Source organism: Lissotriton helveticus, chromosome 11 (genome assembly GCF_964261635.1).
Source record: "Lissotriton helveticus chromosome 11, aLisHel1.1, whole genome shotgun sequence".
Lineage (NCBI taxonomy): Eukaryota > Metazoa > Chordata > Amphibia > Caudata > Salamandridae > Lissotriton > Lissotriton helveticus.
The window spans coordinates 335,228,264-335,244,297 of NC_136072.1; the positions used below are offsets into that span (position 1 = coordinate 335,228,264).

The 16,034-nt window shown below is 51.7% G+C and overlaps 1 protein-coding gene across 4 annotated transcripts in view; it reads left to right on the top strand.

The window, feature by feature from the left end:
• Positions 1 to 16,034, top strand: part of HDLBP (high density lipoprotein binding protein) — a 1,657,332-nt gene that overhangs the window by 1,279,832 nt on the left and 361,466 nt on the right. For all 4 annotated transcript variants that reach the window (XM_078665718.1, XM_078665720.1, XM_078665719.1 and 1 more), the window contains exons 22-23: positions 5,322 to 5,426; positions 13,911 to 14,045. In XM_078665718.1, coding sequence (XP_078521844.1) covers positions 5,322 to 5,426; positions 13,911 to 14,045 — 240 coding nt within the window. The remainder of the gene's footprint in view (positions 1 to 5,321; positions 5,427 to 13,910; positions 14,046 to 16,034) is intronic.

A 16,034-nucleotide genomic window follows, 5' to 3' on the forward strand; every position in this document is an offset into this window, starting at 1 on the left:
AGCATGTATTATGCCACCCCTGGCTGGCCATCTAAAACAGACACAACTGGCTGCACGACAGCTGGGGCAAGGTGGTGTAATCACCCTTTGCTATATATAGTATACCTATATCTAACCCTAAAATGGACACATATATTCCTATCAGTCACTCCTATGGCAGGCCTTATCAATCCTGAAGGCAGAGTGCTTGGAATTATGTGAGATGGTGCTCTGACATGAGCTGAGCCCGTCTGCAGCTTGCGGAACCAAGTCCTAATAGCTGTTCCATGATAACGCTATACCATATACTCTTAAGTGCATTATAATCCTCGCGGTTAAATGCTAACTTTGGTATAACATTATCAAAACATGTCGAGTAAGGTGTCATACGAATTGGAATACTACCCCCTCACCAATTCTGGCGACGGGGGTAGCATTCCACCCTTCTAGAGGGACACGACATGTATGTAACTGCGAACCCTGGTTAAAGTTAACTCGAGCCTTGGCATCACAAAATGGATGCTGCCACCACAGACACAAGTCTGACCTCCTGCTGCTGGGACTCCTTCCAGCAAGGGAGGCTTGGACAAAGGGTTTCCAGCCTTGGGAGGTGCTAGCACCACCCCAGACAGGATTTTGTGTATTGAGTAGGACAGGCCTGAAAGGAATGAGACCTGCCTGGGGCACACAAGGTGTCCGGTGCATACTCCGGCTCAAACCAGTTGCTGGGGCATCCCTGTCCCTTGCTCTGGCGCGAAACCGGACAAAGGATAGGGGGTGTAACGTCCCCCCTTCCTGGTCCCACCCAGGGGAGGGACCTAGTCAGTAGTGCAGCCCCCTTTAGGAAGATAAAGGTAGGAGCTGGTCCCATTCCAAATTAGATTATCCTGAACAACTTACAAGAAGAAACTCTGGACTTCGACGTTCTGCTCCACAGAAGACTGAAGAATCTCCCTTGTGGGCAAGGAGTGTCCACCCTGAAACTGCAAGCACCATCAAGCGTCCAGCGGCTTCACTTTGTCGTCTTCCCTCGAGGATCCAGACTTCAGAGCCCGACGAGACCCGGATTCCCAGGCCTCTCCGACCTCAACTCACATCTGCAGCACAGCTGAGATCCGTGGGTGCGACGAGACACGTTGGACCGGCCATCTTGAAAGAAACTGCACTTCGCTTCCAGCACGACTCCCGAGGTACACTCGACCAAGTGCTTTGGGGATTGAGAAGCCCCAGTCCCGAGCAGCTCCTGCACCGAAGATCAGCCCTCCAGCATCCACGAGATCTGCGTGGGGCCCTTCTGCCTGTTTGCTGCTCGACGCATTGTCTGGTCACTTGCCGGCTGGCTAGTGGCCTCCTAGACGACGAACTTTGAAACCTTCACTGCTGGTCTGATTGCTCCAGACTGGCCCTCGCTCCGTTCCAAAAGAGGAGCATCCTGGACCCTCCTGGTCCACTCCAGACGCCGTTTCCACTCACCGCGTGGGTTGCCTTTGCCAAGGCCTGTTGACGCCGATTCCGGATCCAACACCGCCGACAGCGAGAGCCTGCGTGGGACAGCTCGTGCCTCCATCCTGGTCGTCGAAGACACCTCCTGGTCCACGTGGCTGCAGAGACAAGCGTCCACTCTTCACCTGATCGCGACAACAGCATCTGGTTCCTTCCTGGTTCCACACTGGTCACTGGCTAGTGACTTTGAACACTGTCCCCTCTGCTTTCAGGTCCTCTTCTTCACCGATCCACCCTTGGATCGCACCGGACATCTTCCTCCTGGTCGCCTGAAGCATCTTTTCTTCCAGGCTCCATAGACTTCAACGCGAGAACCCAACACACTTTGACACCTATGCACCCCCAGCCCGTGGGTGAGGTAACGAGAGCATTTCGGTGCTCAAGGGTAGTTTAACTGTCCTAGTGTCCAGTTTCACAGTCGTTTTAGTCCTAACTAGTCAGGATTGTCCGTACTCACCTTTAACTTGAACTGTACTGTCCATAGACGTTGTTACGCATCTCGCGTGTGAGTTCACACTCTGCACACGCGTCCCGTGGGCCTCCTATTACTTACCTAAGGTGAAGATAGCGTAGTCCTAGCGAACCTCCAGCCTCTGGACAGCTCCATTCCTTCCATCGATTTCCTTATACCATTTACTTAGTATATGGTTTGTCGTGCCCCTAGGGCACCATTGTAATTTTGTGCAACTTGTCGTATTTTTCCTAAGAGATTGTCATGTGCTTAGCCCTCTGACCTCATAAAGAGTTCAGAGGTGTTAGTTATGCATGGTATGCCCCCACTGTGGTGTCCTTTCATCTGGTATTCAAGGGGTTAAATGTGGTAAAACAGCTGGCTTCACATGCCAAAAGAGTTTAACCTAAGAGTGCTTTGTCCATGCTACCACTAGGATAGCTGGTCTATAAGGTTGACTTACAACCAATCACCATGAGGGTTGTTTGGACTGATGCAAGGTGATCACTAGAACTAGTGAGCATCATATATCAGGCCAACTTCTCACAAGTGTCAAGTCGATTTTTTCAACTGTTTGGATGCTGCTTAAATGCTTTACACTTGTTCCTTTGTGCAAGAATTGCTGCTCAGACCTAAGGATCCTAAAGGGGTTTATAAGTGTATTACACGCTGAGGTTTCACAATCGCACCATATAGTGCACCCCATTTCCTCACAGTGAACCATCTGCTGAGATTATTGAGTGCCAGGGGGAGCTTAGCCGATAGCACCTGGTGGATCACAAATGAGTAGTTCGACTCCGAGGTGGCATTGGGCAACTTGCAGCAATGGGGAGAAACCTGGATAGAATTTTCTGCCACTCCAGAGAACGTGCTCAGACTTAACAAATCTACTCGCCTGTTTGCTATGGCTAGTCAGATTTTATCAGGGCGAGCTATATTTAGTCTGCTCGCCCCATCTGGCGAGGTGACAAATAGGTGTTATGTTCAATCAAAGTGAAGGAGCATTAACCCTTTCCGTGCGTCGGACGGCCGTCTGACGTCACGGTGGGCGTGTGCGGAGGACGGCCGAGGGCTGTCCTGACCACGCCCAGTCATAAATCACCCGCACCGCGGCGGGATTCCGGCCGCGGTCAACAAGTTAAAGAGGCCTTTAAATCTTGTTTTTCTCTTGCTACATTTATTCTGTGTTTAGAGACAGTGGTCGAGTCATTTTAAATCAACAATTACCTTTCTTTCTCTAACTGCAAAGTTCAACGATTTTGTAAAGTGAACTGTCTCACAAATGTGCTGTACAAAAAGTGTGAAGTGAAATAGGCTGTAGGATATCCTCTCTTACTCTAACAAAGTGAACTGTAAAAACACTTCAAAATAAATGTCAATCGTTACGAAAGCCTTTGTTTTGTAATTCTGTGTGATAAAAAAATTAATGGAATCAAAACAAATTAGAACACTTTACTAGATGTGCAAATGATAAATATGTCTGCTAATTTCTACAAATCGTTTAAACACTATGGAAAACTGCAGGTTACCTTTTTGGTTGTTCCATTTACAGACCGCACATTTTTCATTGAAAGTGCACATCCACCTCATGCTTTAGTAATATATATACATTGTGAGTTTTTTAAGATGAACTGAGAATCATTCCTGCCCCTGACGACAATGTTATTTGGAGCAACTTTTAGTTTATTAAATCAGACCAAATATTTTTTTTTGGTACAGCAGGAATGCTAAACTAAAATATTGGAAGGTGCTATCATACGTGATAATGAAGAAAAAGGTGATTCTATAAGATAAGACCAGTGTATGGATCAAATGCAATAGTTTGGTTGAGTATATAATTCATGTTACTGAACCTGCAAGTGTAATAATAACATAGCAATGATTTTTGCTCTCAGACACATTCGGGATAGTGAATATCACTGGACTCCTGCAGCCCTTTCTGCCACTTCCTTTCCTTCAGAGTTATGAAGATCAGGAAGACTGAATCCAAGTCATCCCACTGCCTCCAGACTGCAGAAGGAGTCTGACACACTGTACTTCTGGGCATGAGTATCTGTCTTCTGATCATGCCACTGCTTCAGGACAACCTCTTGTCGCAGTAACGGGTCTGTGTTCTGCACTCAAATCTGCACAATCTATACCTACATTTATGGCAATTGAGCAGCAGCAGTTAACTGCATTTGATCTTCCTCCTAAAGCTGCGGATGTCATCCTGTTTGCCAGACATCTTGGTCTGTCTATGTTCAACAGTTTATAGCCTGGTGTACATCTGCAATACTGATTCATTGCAGACCGAACTTTGTAATGTCTTATTTTTGTCTAGGGCCCAGCAAGGACTTGCATTGGGCTCTGTTTAAAGGTTATCTTGTGGACCTTTCAGTCTTTTTACATTTACCAGACCAAAGTCACTGTTCAAATCACTTGTGATAAGAATTTTGAAACGGTTGACTCCTGTATTGACTCCAAAACCATTGTGGCATCACAGTGGGACCTTAATTTGGTTCTCACTTTCCTAATGTGCACACTATTCAGTGCACAGCTGTCTTTTACAGCTCCTGACTTTGAAGACTGTTTTTTGTTGGGGTTGCTGTGGCTTGTCATGTAAGTAAACCTCAAGCTCTCTCAGTGCAGCCTGCTTATACCACATCTTTTCCAGATGAAGGTGAACTGCGGACAAAGGCAGGATTGTGCCTAAATGTAGGTTTTTTTTTCATGTAGTACGATCCTTCACTCTTCCAATGTTCTCTAACCCGCCTCACCCCTCCAAGGAGGAGGTGCGGTTCCTTCGACTGGATCCTAAAAGAGCTTGAAGTTTCTCCATTGAATTCCAAGAGGTGGACTGCGACCTTTTTTCAGCGGCAAAGCATGTCAAGGCATTGCAGAAAAGGATTGGTGAAGGTGTATAGTCCTGCATCAGATTTTGCTATGCACTGACCAAGAAGCAGTCCTTTCGGATTAAGTGAACCCCACCCCACCTCGTGACTGCAACGTGGACATTATTAAACATGTTCATGAAGCACTACTTGGTTGCCAGCCTGGTCAGACAGGAGGGATATTTTCCTGCATGTGTTTAATCTGAGCCATTTCTCAGGCCCACCACCTCAGAAGTAACTCTATGGTATGCATTCGAAAGTGAGGAATCTGTGGTTAGCAGTATCTATCAGAACACAATTCGTACCTTTGGAATATTTGGTTGGATAGAGTATCCACCAGAAAGAGCGTTCTAGAAGGTTAGTAACTTGTTCTTGTGGGGTTCCCGTTCTTAAACTAATAGGGATGCCAAATATATGCGTTGATTAATCTTAGCTGTGTAGCGTTCCCTATGCATGAATACCAATCATGGAATGGTTTACTTACCTTGCACATAATTTGCATTTCTGTCTTTCAGGCCCTTGTGCCCATCACCACGGAGGTGGAAGTACCATATGATCTCCATCGTTTCATCATTGGTCAGAAAGGAAGTGGAATCCGTAGAATGATGGATGAATTTGAGGTATTTGACTACTTTGTAGGACACATTGCTCAGCCATGTGGTGTATTTTGTTGGATTTTGTACTGTTGGGCATATACAAGAATATTGAACAGTGTAGGGCTTAAGGATTGCTGAAAGCTAACCTCATCCGAATATATTTATCTGAAAGAGGCACGTTAGTGATAGATTCCTTACCTTAGAATATCCCCAGGCGTCAGACTGGATCCGGAAAGTTTTGCGTAGCAATACCCCTGCGCGACGGCAGGCGGCTCCGCGTCTGTCTGCGTCGTCGGAGTACTCGCGCGCTGACGTCAGTTCTTCTTTTTTTCCGCGCCAGCTAGCGCAGATCCGTAGAAGCTCTACCCCTTAGTCATTTTTTGACTAAACTTTTTGATCTTTTTGATCATTTCTCTACTCGAGTCTTCGACTCCTACGGTGCCGGTAGGGATGCCAGGGTTTCAACCCTGTTCCAAGTACAGCCGACTGATGTCGGTTACCGACCCCCATCACCGGTGTCTTCAGTGTCTAGGCCTAGACCACAACGACCGCACCTGCTCCGACTGCCGGGCCCTGACGTCCAAGGCTAGGCGGGAGCGGTCCCGCAAGCGACTGGAGCTCCGGCAGTCGGCCCCGTGCCGCTCCAGGTCCCAGTCCCACAGGAGGCCGAGGGACCGGTCGCGGGGTCGGAGCCCTCGTAGCTCCAAGAGTCTGCATCGGTCTTCAGGATCCAGGTCCTAAGGTAAGCGGCATCAGAGGTCGGAGAAACGTCATCGATCTTCCGACCCACCCTGACGCTTGGGCAACGCGGCCGGGGGTTCGGGTGACATCACCCACACGGCTCCGAGGGAGTCGCGGACGTCGCCACCTGCCCCAGACCTTCCGGTCCCTGGGCACGGTGCGACGCCAGAGGAGGTCGAGCGGTACCTCATGGCCATGAGGTCCCTCCCTCCTCCGCCGGGTTCCGTGGCGCCTCCGGGCCCAACGGTCCCGGCTGAAGGCCCTAGCGGGTCGGGTGCTCCGGCCCCGGCGACTTCGGTCCCGGCGCCGCAGGCCCTCACTGGATCCGGTTCCGGGTCGTCGCCGGTCGACCTCACAACCTCGCCGGCGCCAGCCTTGCGTGTGTCTCCTCTGGCGCCGCCTACGGGTGCCGTCCCCGGTCCTGCCCTCGATTCGGTTCCGGCGCCGCTCTCGACGTCGTATGGAGATTTTTATTTCCACGAACCGGCCCCATCTGTTGAACCTGAACTACAGGAGATGGGTGACGAGGGTGATTGGGAGGGGTCTGTGCACCCTCTGGCACAGGAGTGCCAGTCTCAACAGGACTGTACATATGAACTTGTGAAGGCCAGTGGAATTGACACTTCGCCGGACACTGGATTTGTCTCCCCTCCTCCGTGGCTACGGAGGACGGGGCTGCCTACAGTGTAGTGTTGACGTGGGCAGCCAAGGCCTTGGGCCTGACGCTCCGCATCGCGGCCGCGAGGACTAACCTCCTCACTGAGGTCCTTAAACCGCAGGCATGCTCCACTGACCCGCTACAGGTCAGCCTGTGGATAGCAACGTGGCTAGACGCTACCGCTCGGCCCTGGGCGACACTTGCTTTTTGTCCACTGTGAGAAGTTGGCCTGATGTGCAGTGCTCACTATTCTAGTGATCACTATATATCAGTCCAAACAACCCTTATTGATGATTGGTTGTAAGTCAACCTTATAGACCAGCTATCCTAGTAGCATGGATACGAGCAGTCTAAGGCTAAGACTCTAGAGGGCGTGTTAAGCCAGCTGTTTTACCATCACATTACCCCTTGAACACCCAGTGAAAGGACACCACACAAGTGTTATGAAAATAAACAATGTATTTATTAGAATCACCACAACCCTGTACTCTTTATGAGGACAGGGGGCTAAGCACACAACAAAACTCTTACGAAAATACTTTTAAGTTAGCACGTTACACAAATGCCCGAGGGGCACGAAAAACCATATACGCTAAAAGTGGAATGCGAATTACTAGCAGGTAAGTAACAGTTCTAATAGGCTTTGGAATCGCTAGGACTGGACTAGGGAATCGTTAGATTACTACTAGGAGGCCTAGGGGACTCGGGTGCAGAGTGTGCACTCTCACGCGGGATGCGGGACAAAGTCTATGGAAGCTAGAATTCACAAAGTTAGTGTTCACGGGCGAACCCGACCTGGTAGGGAGAAAATGACAGTGGATCCTGACCCTTGGATAGTGAGGCTATGCTGGGACACCGGAGTGCCGAAGTTACCTAGCCCAGGGGCTGCAGCTGCATAGGTCTGAAAAGACGTCGGGGATCTCGTTGCCGGACCAGGAGCCTGGAAGGAAGAAGTTGCTGGCAGGCGACCAGTGAAGGAAAGTTCGATGGATCCAAGCCTGGATCAAGGAAGAAGAAACCTGAAAGCAGAGGGGACCAAGTTCTTGAATCACTAGCCAGTGATTAAGGGGGCACCAGGATGGCACCGGGCGAAGTCACCGCAGTCAGGTGAGTGGGCGCTGCTGGGCTCTGCAGTCTCTCGGACCAGGAGGCGTTGTCGGCGACCAGGATGGAGGTGCGAGCTGTCCCACGAAGGTTCTTGCTGTCGACGTCGCTGGACCCAGGATTGGGCAACAAGTCTTGGCAAATGCAAGGCCCACGCGGTGGACCTAAAATGGCGTCTTAGCCGGACCAGGAGGGTCCAGGGTACTTCTCCGATGGAGGGAAGCAAGGGCCAGTCTGGAGCAACCAGACTAGCAGCAGTGATGTCGTCGGGCGTCGTTCAGAAGGCCACAAGCCAGCGGGCTAGTAGCCAAACAACGCGGTGAGCAGCAAAAAGCAGAAGGGCCCCACGCAGATCGTGGAGATGCTGGGAGGCTGCACTTCGGTGCTGGAGCTGCTCAGGGTCGGGGCTTCTCGGACCCCAAAGCACTCACCAGGAAATTACTCGGCGGGCTTGCTGTGCAGAAGTCGTGCAGTCTTGAAGATGGCCGGTCCCTCGAGGTCTCGTCACACCCACGAATCTCAGCGTGACTGATGATGTAGGTAGAGGTCAGAGGTGCCAGGGAAGCCGGTTCTCGTCGAGCTGGGCAGTCTTGATCCGGAGGAGAGACTTGCAGCAGACCGCAGTGTTCTTAAGATGGTGCCTGCGGATGCAGGGTGACTACTCCTTAGTCACAAGGGAGAAATCTTAGGAAGAAGTCTTGAGTTCCTTTCGTGGAAAGTAGTTTCAGGATTCAAAGATGATCTGATTTGGAAGGGGGCCAGTCTCTACCTTTATCCTGTAAAAAGGGGCTGGCACGCGACTAAGTCCTGCCCTATGGGTGGGACTAGGAGGGGGGTGGTTACACCCACTTCCTTGGCGGGCTTTTCCCCAGCACAGGGTCTGGAGTGACCCTGGAACTGGTTTCAGCCAGCCTATGCACAGTGAGCACCGGGGTGCCACGTGCAGTCACCTTCCTCTAAAGCCCTGCCTACCTACAATACACAAAACCCTGTCTGGGACGGTGCTGGCACCGCCCCTGGCAGGAAACCCTTTGTCCTTATCTCCTGCTCTGGGAGGACTCCCAGCAGCAGGAGGGCAGACTTGTGTCTCGGTGGCAGCATCCATTTTGTGGATGCTAAGGCTCTGTCTGACTTTTAACCGGGTTATAGGTTACAGGCATGTCGTGTCCCTCTAGAAGGGTGGAATGCTAACCCCGTCGCCAGAATTGGCGAGGGGTTAGTATTCCAATTCGTATGACACCTTACTCGACATGTTTTGATAAAGCGATACCAGAGTTGGCACATAACCGCGAGGATTATAATGCACTTAAGAGTATATGGTATGCGATATCATGGAAACGGCTAAGGGATAGATCCCGAAAGCCGCAGACAGGCTCAGCTCATGCCAGAGCACCATCTCACACGATTCCAAGCACTCTGCCTTCAGGATTGTTAAGGCCTGCCATAGGAGTGACTGATAGGAGATCTGTGTGTCCATTTTAGGGTTAGATATAGGTATACTATATCTAAAGCAAAGGGTGAGTACACCACCTTGCCCCAGCTGTCGTGCAGCCAGTTGTGTCAGTTTTAGTTAGTCAATCCAGGGGTGGCATAATACATGCTTCAGCCCCTGGGAGACTTCTGGGAGCACCTCAGCCCTGGGTACAGGGACTTGGCGAGGGCCCAGTGCCAATTCAGTACCTGAGTACAATTTGGATAGAGAGAACAGCTAGGCTGTGGGTCTGATTAGCAGGCCCACAGCCAGGGAAAGTCGTAAACCAGTGCAGCAAAAAGCAAAAATCTGGGTGATCATAGGATTGCAGACCCTACTCTCCTACATCCACCCATCCCACCCCCGACACCCTGGTCATCCTGGCCTCCACTTCCCAGACCGCATTCCCGACGTTCTCCACCCGATCGGGAATCCAAGAGGTACGAGCAATTCTGAAAGAAAGTGCTCTCGTCCCTGAGTTTGGGACTGCGGTCAGTCAATACCGCATGCCTCTTGGGCCGCTACACCCACACCCTGTGGGACACGGTCGCGGACGTGCTGCCACAATGTCCGGAGGAGGCCCGGGCTAAACTCGCCCAAGCCCTTGCGGAGGGTCGAGATGCAGCGCGCTATTCCATCCGGTGTGGGCTGGATTCCACGGACTCACTGGGCAGAGCGATGGCAACGACGGTGGCGGTTCGACGCCACGCCTGGTTGAGGTCCGCAAACTTTTCGGCCGATGTCCAGGTCACACTTCTGGACATGCCGTTTGATGGCTGTCGCCTCTTTGGCGACAAGGCAGACCACGCGCTTTAGCGTTTTAAGGACTCCAGGACTATGGCCACACACCACAGAATGCTACACAGCGCGGTGGCGGCCGTGGAAACCGCCGTGGCGGCGGTCGGGGACAACGGCGAGGCCAGTCCACACCTTCCCCTGCAGCACCCGCGTCAAAACCCTCCTAGTCCGTGCTTTAAGGCCCATATGATGGCAGTGGGGGGCAGGGTTCGCCATCCCCTCTTCCACTGGCACACTGTCACGTCGGACAGGTGGGTGCTCGAAATCGTCACGTCGGACAGGTGGGTGCTCGAAATCGTCCCTCCCCTTCGAGGCGACCCCTCCAGCCATGCCACCGCAATTCCACCGCCTGTCGGGAGATCACTTGCAACTTCTGCAAGAGGAAGTCACGGCCCTCTTGGTCAAGGGGGACATCGAGCGCGTTCCTGGGCCAGAAGTAGGGTGTGGTTGTTACTCCCACTACTTTCTGGTATCCAAGAAGGGCAAAGGGGGCCTACGCCCTATCTTGGACCTACAGAACGTCAACGGCTTCCTCCGGAAGGAGACGTTCAAGATGCTGACTTTGGCTCAGGTCGCAGCTGCCCTGGACCCCGGAGACTGGATGGTAGCGTTGGACTTGCAGGACACTTATTTTCACATCCCCGTCCTGCCGGCCCACCGGCTTTACCTGCGGTTCACGGTAGGCCACGAGCACTTTCAGTTTTACCGTGCTCCCCTTCGGCCTTACCAGCCGGGTGTTCACTAAAGTGATGGCGGTGGTCGCAGCTTATCTGTGCAGGTTAGGGGTTTCAGTCTTCCCCTACCTCGACGACTGGTTGTTGAAGGCCGGCTCGCCCCAGACAGTCGTCCGCCACCTCCAGACTCCTGCCGATCTCCTGCACCTGCTGGGGTTCTCCATCAATGTGCCGAAGTCACACCTGTGTCCCTCTCAGAAGCTCCTCTATATCGGAGCGGTTGTAGACTCTGTGCGGTTTCGGGTTTATCCTCCCGAACAGCGGGTTCGGGATATTTAGGCTCTGATTCCGATCTTTCAGCCTTTATCCCGAGTCTCGGTCAGGTTGACGCTGCGGCCTCTGGGGCTGATGGCCTCCTGCATCCTTCTGGTGCATCACGCCCGGTGGCGGATGCGGGCTCTGCAGTGGGAACTGGAGTTTCAGTGGGCCCAGCATCAGGGCAACTTGTCCGACCATGTCTTGATCTCGGAGGGCACTGCAAGACAGTTGCAGTGGTGGCTCACTGACCGCGATTGGGTCAGTGGCAGATCCCTCTCTCTACCCCAACCGGAGCACGTAGTTGTGACGGACGCGTCCCTCCCGGGCTGAGGGGGCCACATGGGAGAGGCGGAGATCAGAGGCCTCTGGTCTCCGGCGGAGTCCCAGCTCCATATCAACCTTCTGGAGCTGCGGGCGATCTGACTTGCACTGAAGGCATTCCTCCCCTTTGTCAGGGGAGTGTAGTGCAGGTGTTCACGGACAACACCACTGCCATGTGGTACTGCATCAAACAGGGCGGGGTGGGGTCGTGGACCCTATGCCAGGAGGCTCTGCGCCTTTGGCAGTGGCTGGAACATCAGGGCGTGACCCTGGTGGTTCAACACCGGGCAGGTTCTCTGAACGCCAGGGCGGACGAACTCAGCCGTCGGTGCATGATGGATCACGAATGGCGTCTGATCTCGGACGTGGTGCAAGGTCTCTTTCAGCAGTGGGGAGAGACATGGTTAGATTTATTCGCCACAGAAGAGAACGCGCACTGTCATCAGTTCTGCGTGTTGGAATTTCCATGGCGGCACTCGCTCGGAGACGCTTTTCGTCGCGAGTGGAGTTGCGGTCTATTGTACGCCTTTCCGCCTATACCACTTCTGCCCAGAGTGCTGAAGAAGATCAGGCGCAACCGGGCCCAGGTTATCCTTGTGGCTCCGGACTGGGTACAAAGATATTGGTATCCAGAGCTACTCAGCATGTCTGTCGATCCCCCAATTCGTCTGCCTCTTCAGGAGGACCTTCTGTCGCAGCAGCAGGGGACGGTCCTCCACCCGAACCTGTCCAGTCTCCACCTACAAGCTTGGAGATTGAGAGGCGACAGTTGAGACCATTTGACTTGCCTCCTGAAGTCTGTAATGTCATTCTGGCAGCCAGGCGTCCCTCCACAAAGTCGGTATACGCCTGCAGGTGGAACAGATTTGTGGCATGGTGCACAGCAAAGGCTGTGGATCCCCTCTCTGCCCCCCTTTCTGAGGTTCTCCTCTTCCTTCTTTCTCTTGCCCAGCAGGGCTCTGCTCTGGGCACTATCAAGGGCTACCTTTCTGCCCTTTCCGCCTTCTTAAGGCTACCTGATCAGCCATCCTTGTTCAAGTCCCCAATTGTAAATAGGTTTTTGAGGGCATCACACACGTTTCCTCCTGTTCCTTTCGTGATGCCCCAGTGGGACTTGAACCTTGTACTTACTTATTTAATGTGTGCTCCCTTTGAGCTGCTCCATAACTGTCCTCTCCGTCTTCTTACTTTTAAGACTGCTTTCCTGGTTGCCATCTCCTCTGCCAGGAGAGTGAGTGAGCTCCAGGCTCTTTCTTCCACACCTCCTTTCCTCTCTGTCCATCCGGACATGGTTGTGTTGCGGACAAGACCCTCTTTCCTGCCCAAGGTAGTCACAGCCTTCCACATCGGGCAGTCCATCACCTTGCCCACCTTCTTTCCGCCTCCGCATCCCTCGAAAGAGGAAGAGAGGCTCCACCGTCTGGACCCAAAACGTGCGCTCTTACTATCTGGATCGCACACGCCAGTTCTGGGTGGATGACCAACTCTTTGTTGGTTACGTGGGCGCTAAGAAGGGATGGACTGTGCACAAGCGGGCCATCTCTCGGTTGGATCATCTTGTGCATCCAGGCGTGTTACTCCTTGGCTAAGAAGGAACCCCCTGTTGGGCTGAGGGCTCATTCCACTCGGGCCACGGCGACTACGACTGCCCTGGGCCGAGGAGTGCCCTTGCAGGACATTTTTCAGGCAGCTACGTGGCCCTCGCTGCACACGTTCGCACGACACTACTTCCTGGACAGCCTGGAAGTCCGGAGGGATGGCTTCTTTGGCCGTTCCGTCCTCTAGGACTTTCTGGTGTGATTATTGGTTTGCAGACCCACCACCGGGGTTGGTATTGCTGGGGTATCTATTCTAAGGTAAGGAATCCATCATTAACGTGTCTCTTTCAGATGCACAAGTTGTTACTTGTGTAACGATATATCTGTAAGAGACATTAGTTAATGATAGATTCCTTACCGACCCACCCATCCTCCCCGTTCTGTGAACCGATATCTAGGGATAAGGTCATCCACTTTCAGGGCCCTAGTTTCATGGCACCAGTGTTGGTTCTATCATGGTTCTGCGTATTTGGCGCAGAAAAGCTGTGTATCAGAAATGACGTCGGCGCGCGAGGGCGGCGTCTAAGTACTCCGACGTCATTCTGGCGCTAACAACGCCGACGACGGCTGCGGACGACGCCTGCTGGCGCTCAGGGGTATTGCTACGCAAAATTTTCCGGATCCAGTCTGACGCCTGGGGATATTCTAAGGTAAGAAATCTATCACTAACTAATGTCTCTTACAGATATATCGTTACACAAGTAGTAACTTGTGCGCTAGTGCCTTAAGTCAATGGTTGTGTTAGTTGATTTTGTTTTAAGTGATCTGGGTAGATTTTGTTTGGAGTAGACTATCTCCAAAGTAATGTTGTTCTCTCTTCCACAGGTGAACATCCAGGTCCCATCCCCTGATATGCAGTCTGATATCATCACCATCACAGGACTCTCATCGCATCTGGAGCGTGCAAAGGCTGGCCTGTGTGAACGTGTGAAAGAACTCCAGGCAGAGCAGGAGGATAGAGTATGTATTGCTTCTAAGGAGGATCATTTATTTATTTCTAGGCAAGAAGATAGAGCAGGTAAATTTGAAAAACAGGTAGAACATAAGAGGCAGATCAAGAGGGCCTGACCTATTTATTTCCCTGGTGTAGGGAAAGGGGAGTTCTGTTGCAGTACCCCCCCCCCCCCCCCCCCCCCACACACACACACACACACACTTTTTGCCTGATAACTGATGCACTTTTCCTTGGTGTGCCCTGGGTCCCTGCCAATCGGGGTCCCAGGGCCTGTGTTCTTTCCCCAAAAACTAAACCCAATTGCCATCTCTGGCCACAGGTCAGCCCCTGGTAAATGGCACCCTAGGTACTCAGGGCACTGTGACCAGAGAAGGCCCGAAGGGCTGCAGCACTGGACTCGCCAAAACTACGGCTCGCCATCCACCTCCATCTTAGCCACCACACACCTGTCCATTCCTACTATTCTCTCCAACCCTCTCAGACACCCCACGCATAACAGAAGCTCCGTCCCCAACAACCTCACAAAAGTCCCCCTCACTTGAGATCCCTCCTCCTCCCTCCGCTCCCCCAGACTCAAATGCACACTTCTCAACTGTAGATCGGCCCAAAGACACTCCTCGGAGATCGCTGATCTCATCATTTCCTCGAACGTTGACCTAGCCATCCTAACGGAAACATGGTTAACTGAATCTTCTACTCCTATCATGGATATCCTAGTCCCCCCCCAACTACTGCATCATTAGACTTGACAGGCCCAGGAAAACAGGCGGTGGAATCGCATGCATTTACAAGAGCAACCTTTCAATGAATAAAGTCAACGCCCCTTCTCTTACCTCCTGTGAATACATCTGCCTTGATGTCATCAGTGAAAACAAACCTGTATGTTCACTACACATCATCTACCACCCACCTGGGGACAACCTCACCTTCTCCCAACAACTCATGGACACAATCTCAATCAACTCAGGACGACAAAACACACAAATATACCTTGGAGATTACAATCTTCACTGGAATGACTGTAATGACGCAGTGGTCAATAGCCTCAAAAATTACCTCAACGCTTCTGACCTCACCCAAATTTGCAACAGCCCGACCCATGACAAAGGCTCGATCCTCGACCTTATCTCCAAAGAAGGAACTACTCAACTTGATTCAATCCAACCCTGTGACTGGTCAGATCACCACATTATCACATTCCTCATCAATGAGAAAGTCAAACGTATCCCGGCCCAAACCTCTAAGCCCAAAGTTTGGAAAAGAGACTTGAAGAAACTCAATCCTAACTCTCTACCCCCTAACAGCTGCAATCTCCTTCTTCCCCCTACCGGCGTTACTGACGTTCAGTGCCTAACCGACCACTATCTCAACGCTATGACCACAATAATCAATGAGTCTGCACAGTTGCAACTGAAAAGAGTCTCCACCAAGATCTCCAATCCGTGGTACGACGGGAGCCTCAATGAGGACAGACGGGCCATGAGACTGGCAGAGCGCACCTGGAGATCTGTCCCCTCGGCACTGCACCTAAAAACTCTAAAGAAAAAGATAAACGCATACTTCAGGAAAATAAAACGTTCAGAGTCAGATTTCTTCAGACTCCAGCTCGACCAAGCAAAAAACCGCCCAAGAAAACTGTTCGAGCTAATCCGGTCACAATCCAAGGAACAACCCCAGGCTGTCGACACATTGGGCAATGCACCCTCCTGTGAAGATTTCTCTGCCTTCTTTAGCCAAAAAACTGACAACATAAGGAGCGATCTCCTCATTGACGCAAGCCTTTACTCCAAACCCCACTACATAACACCCGATGAACCAAAAAACAATGCGACATGGTCATCCTTTGATACCTACTCTGAAGAAGAAATTGACAGACTACTCAGCTCCCTGAAACCATCCAATCCCCTCAATGACCCTCTTCCTGCTAACGCTGTAAAAGACTTCACCCCTTTGCTCCTCCCACTCTGGACTAAAATTATCAATAGGTCACTTCA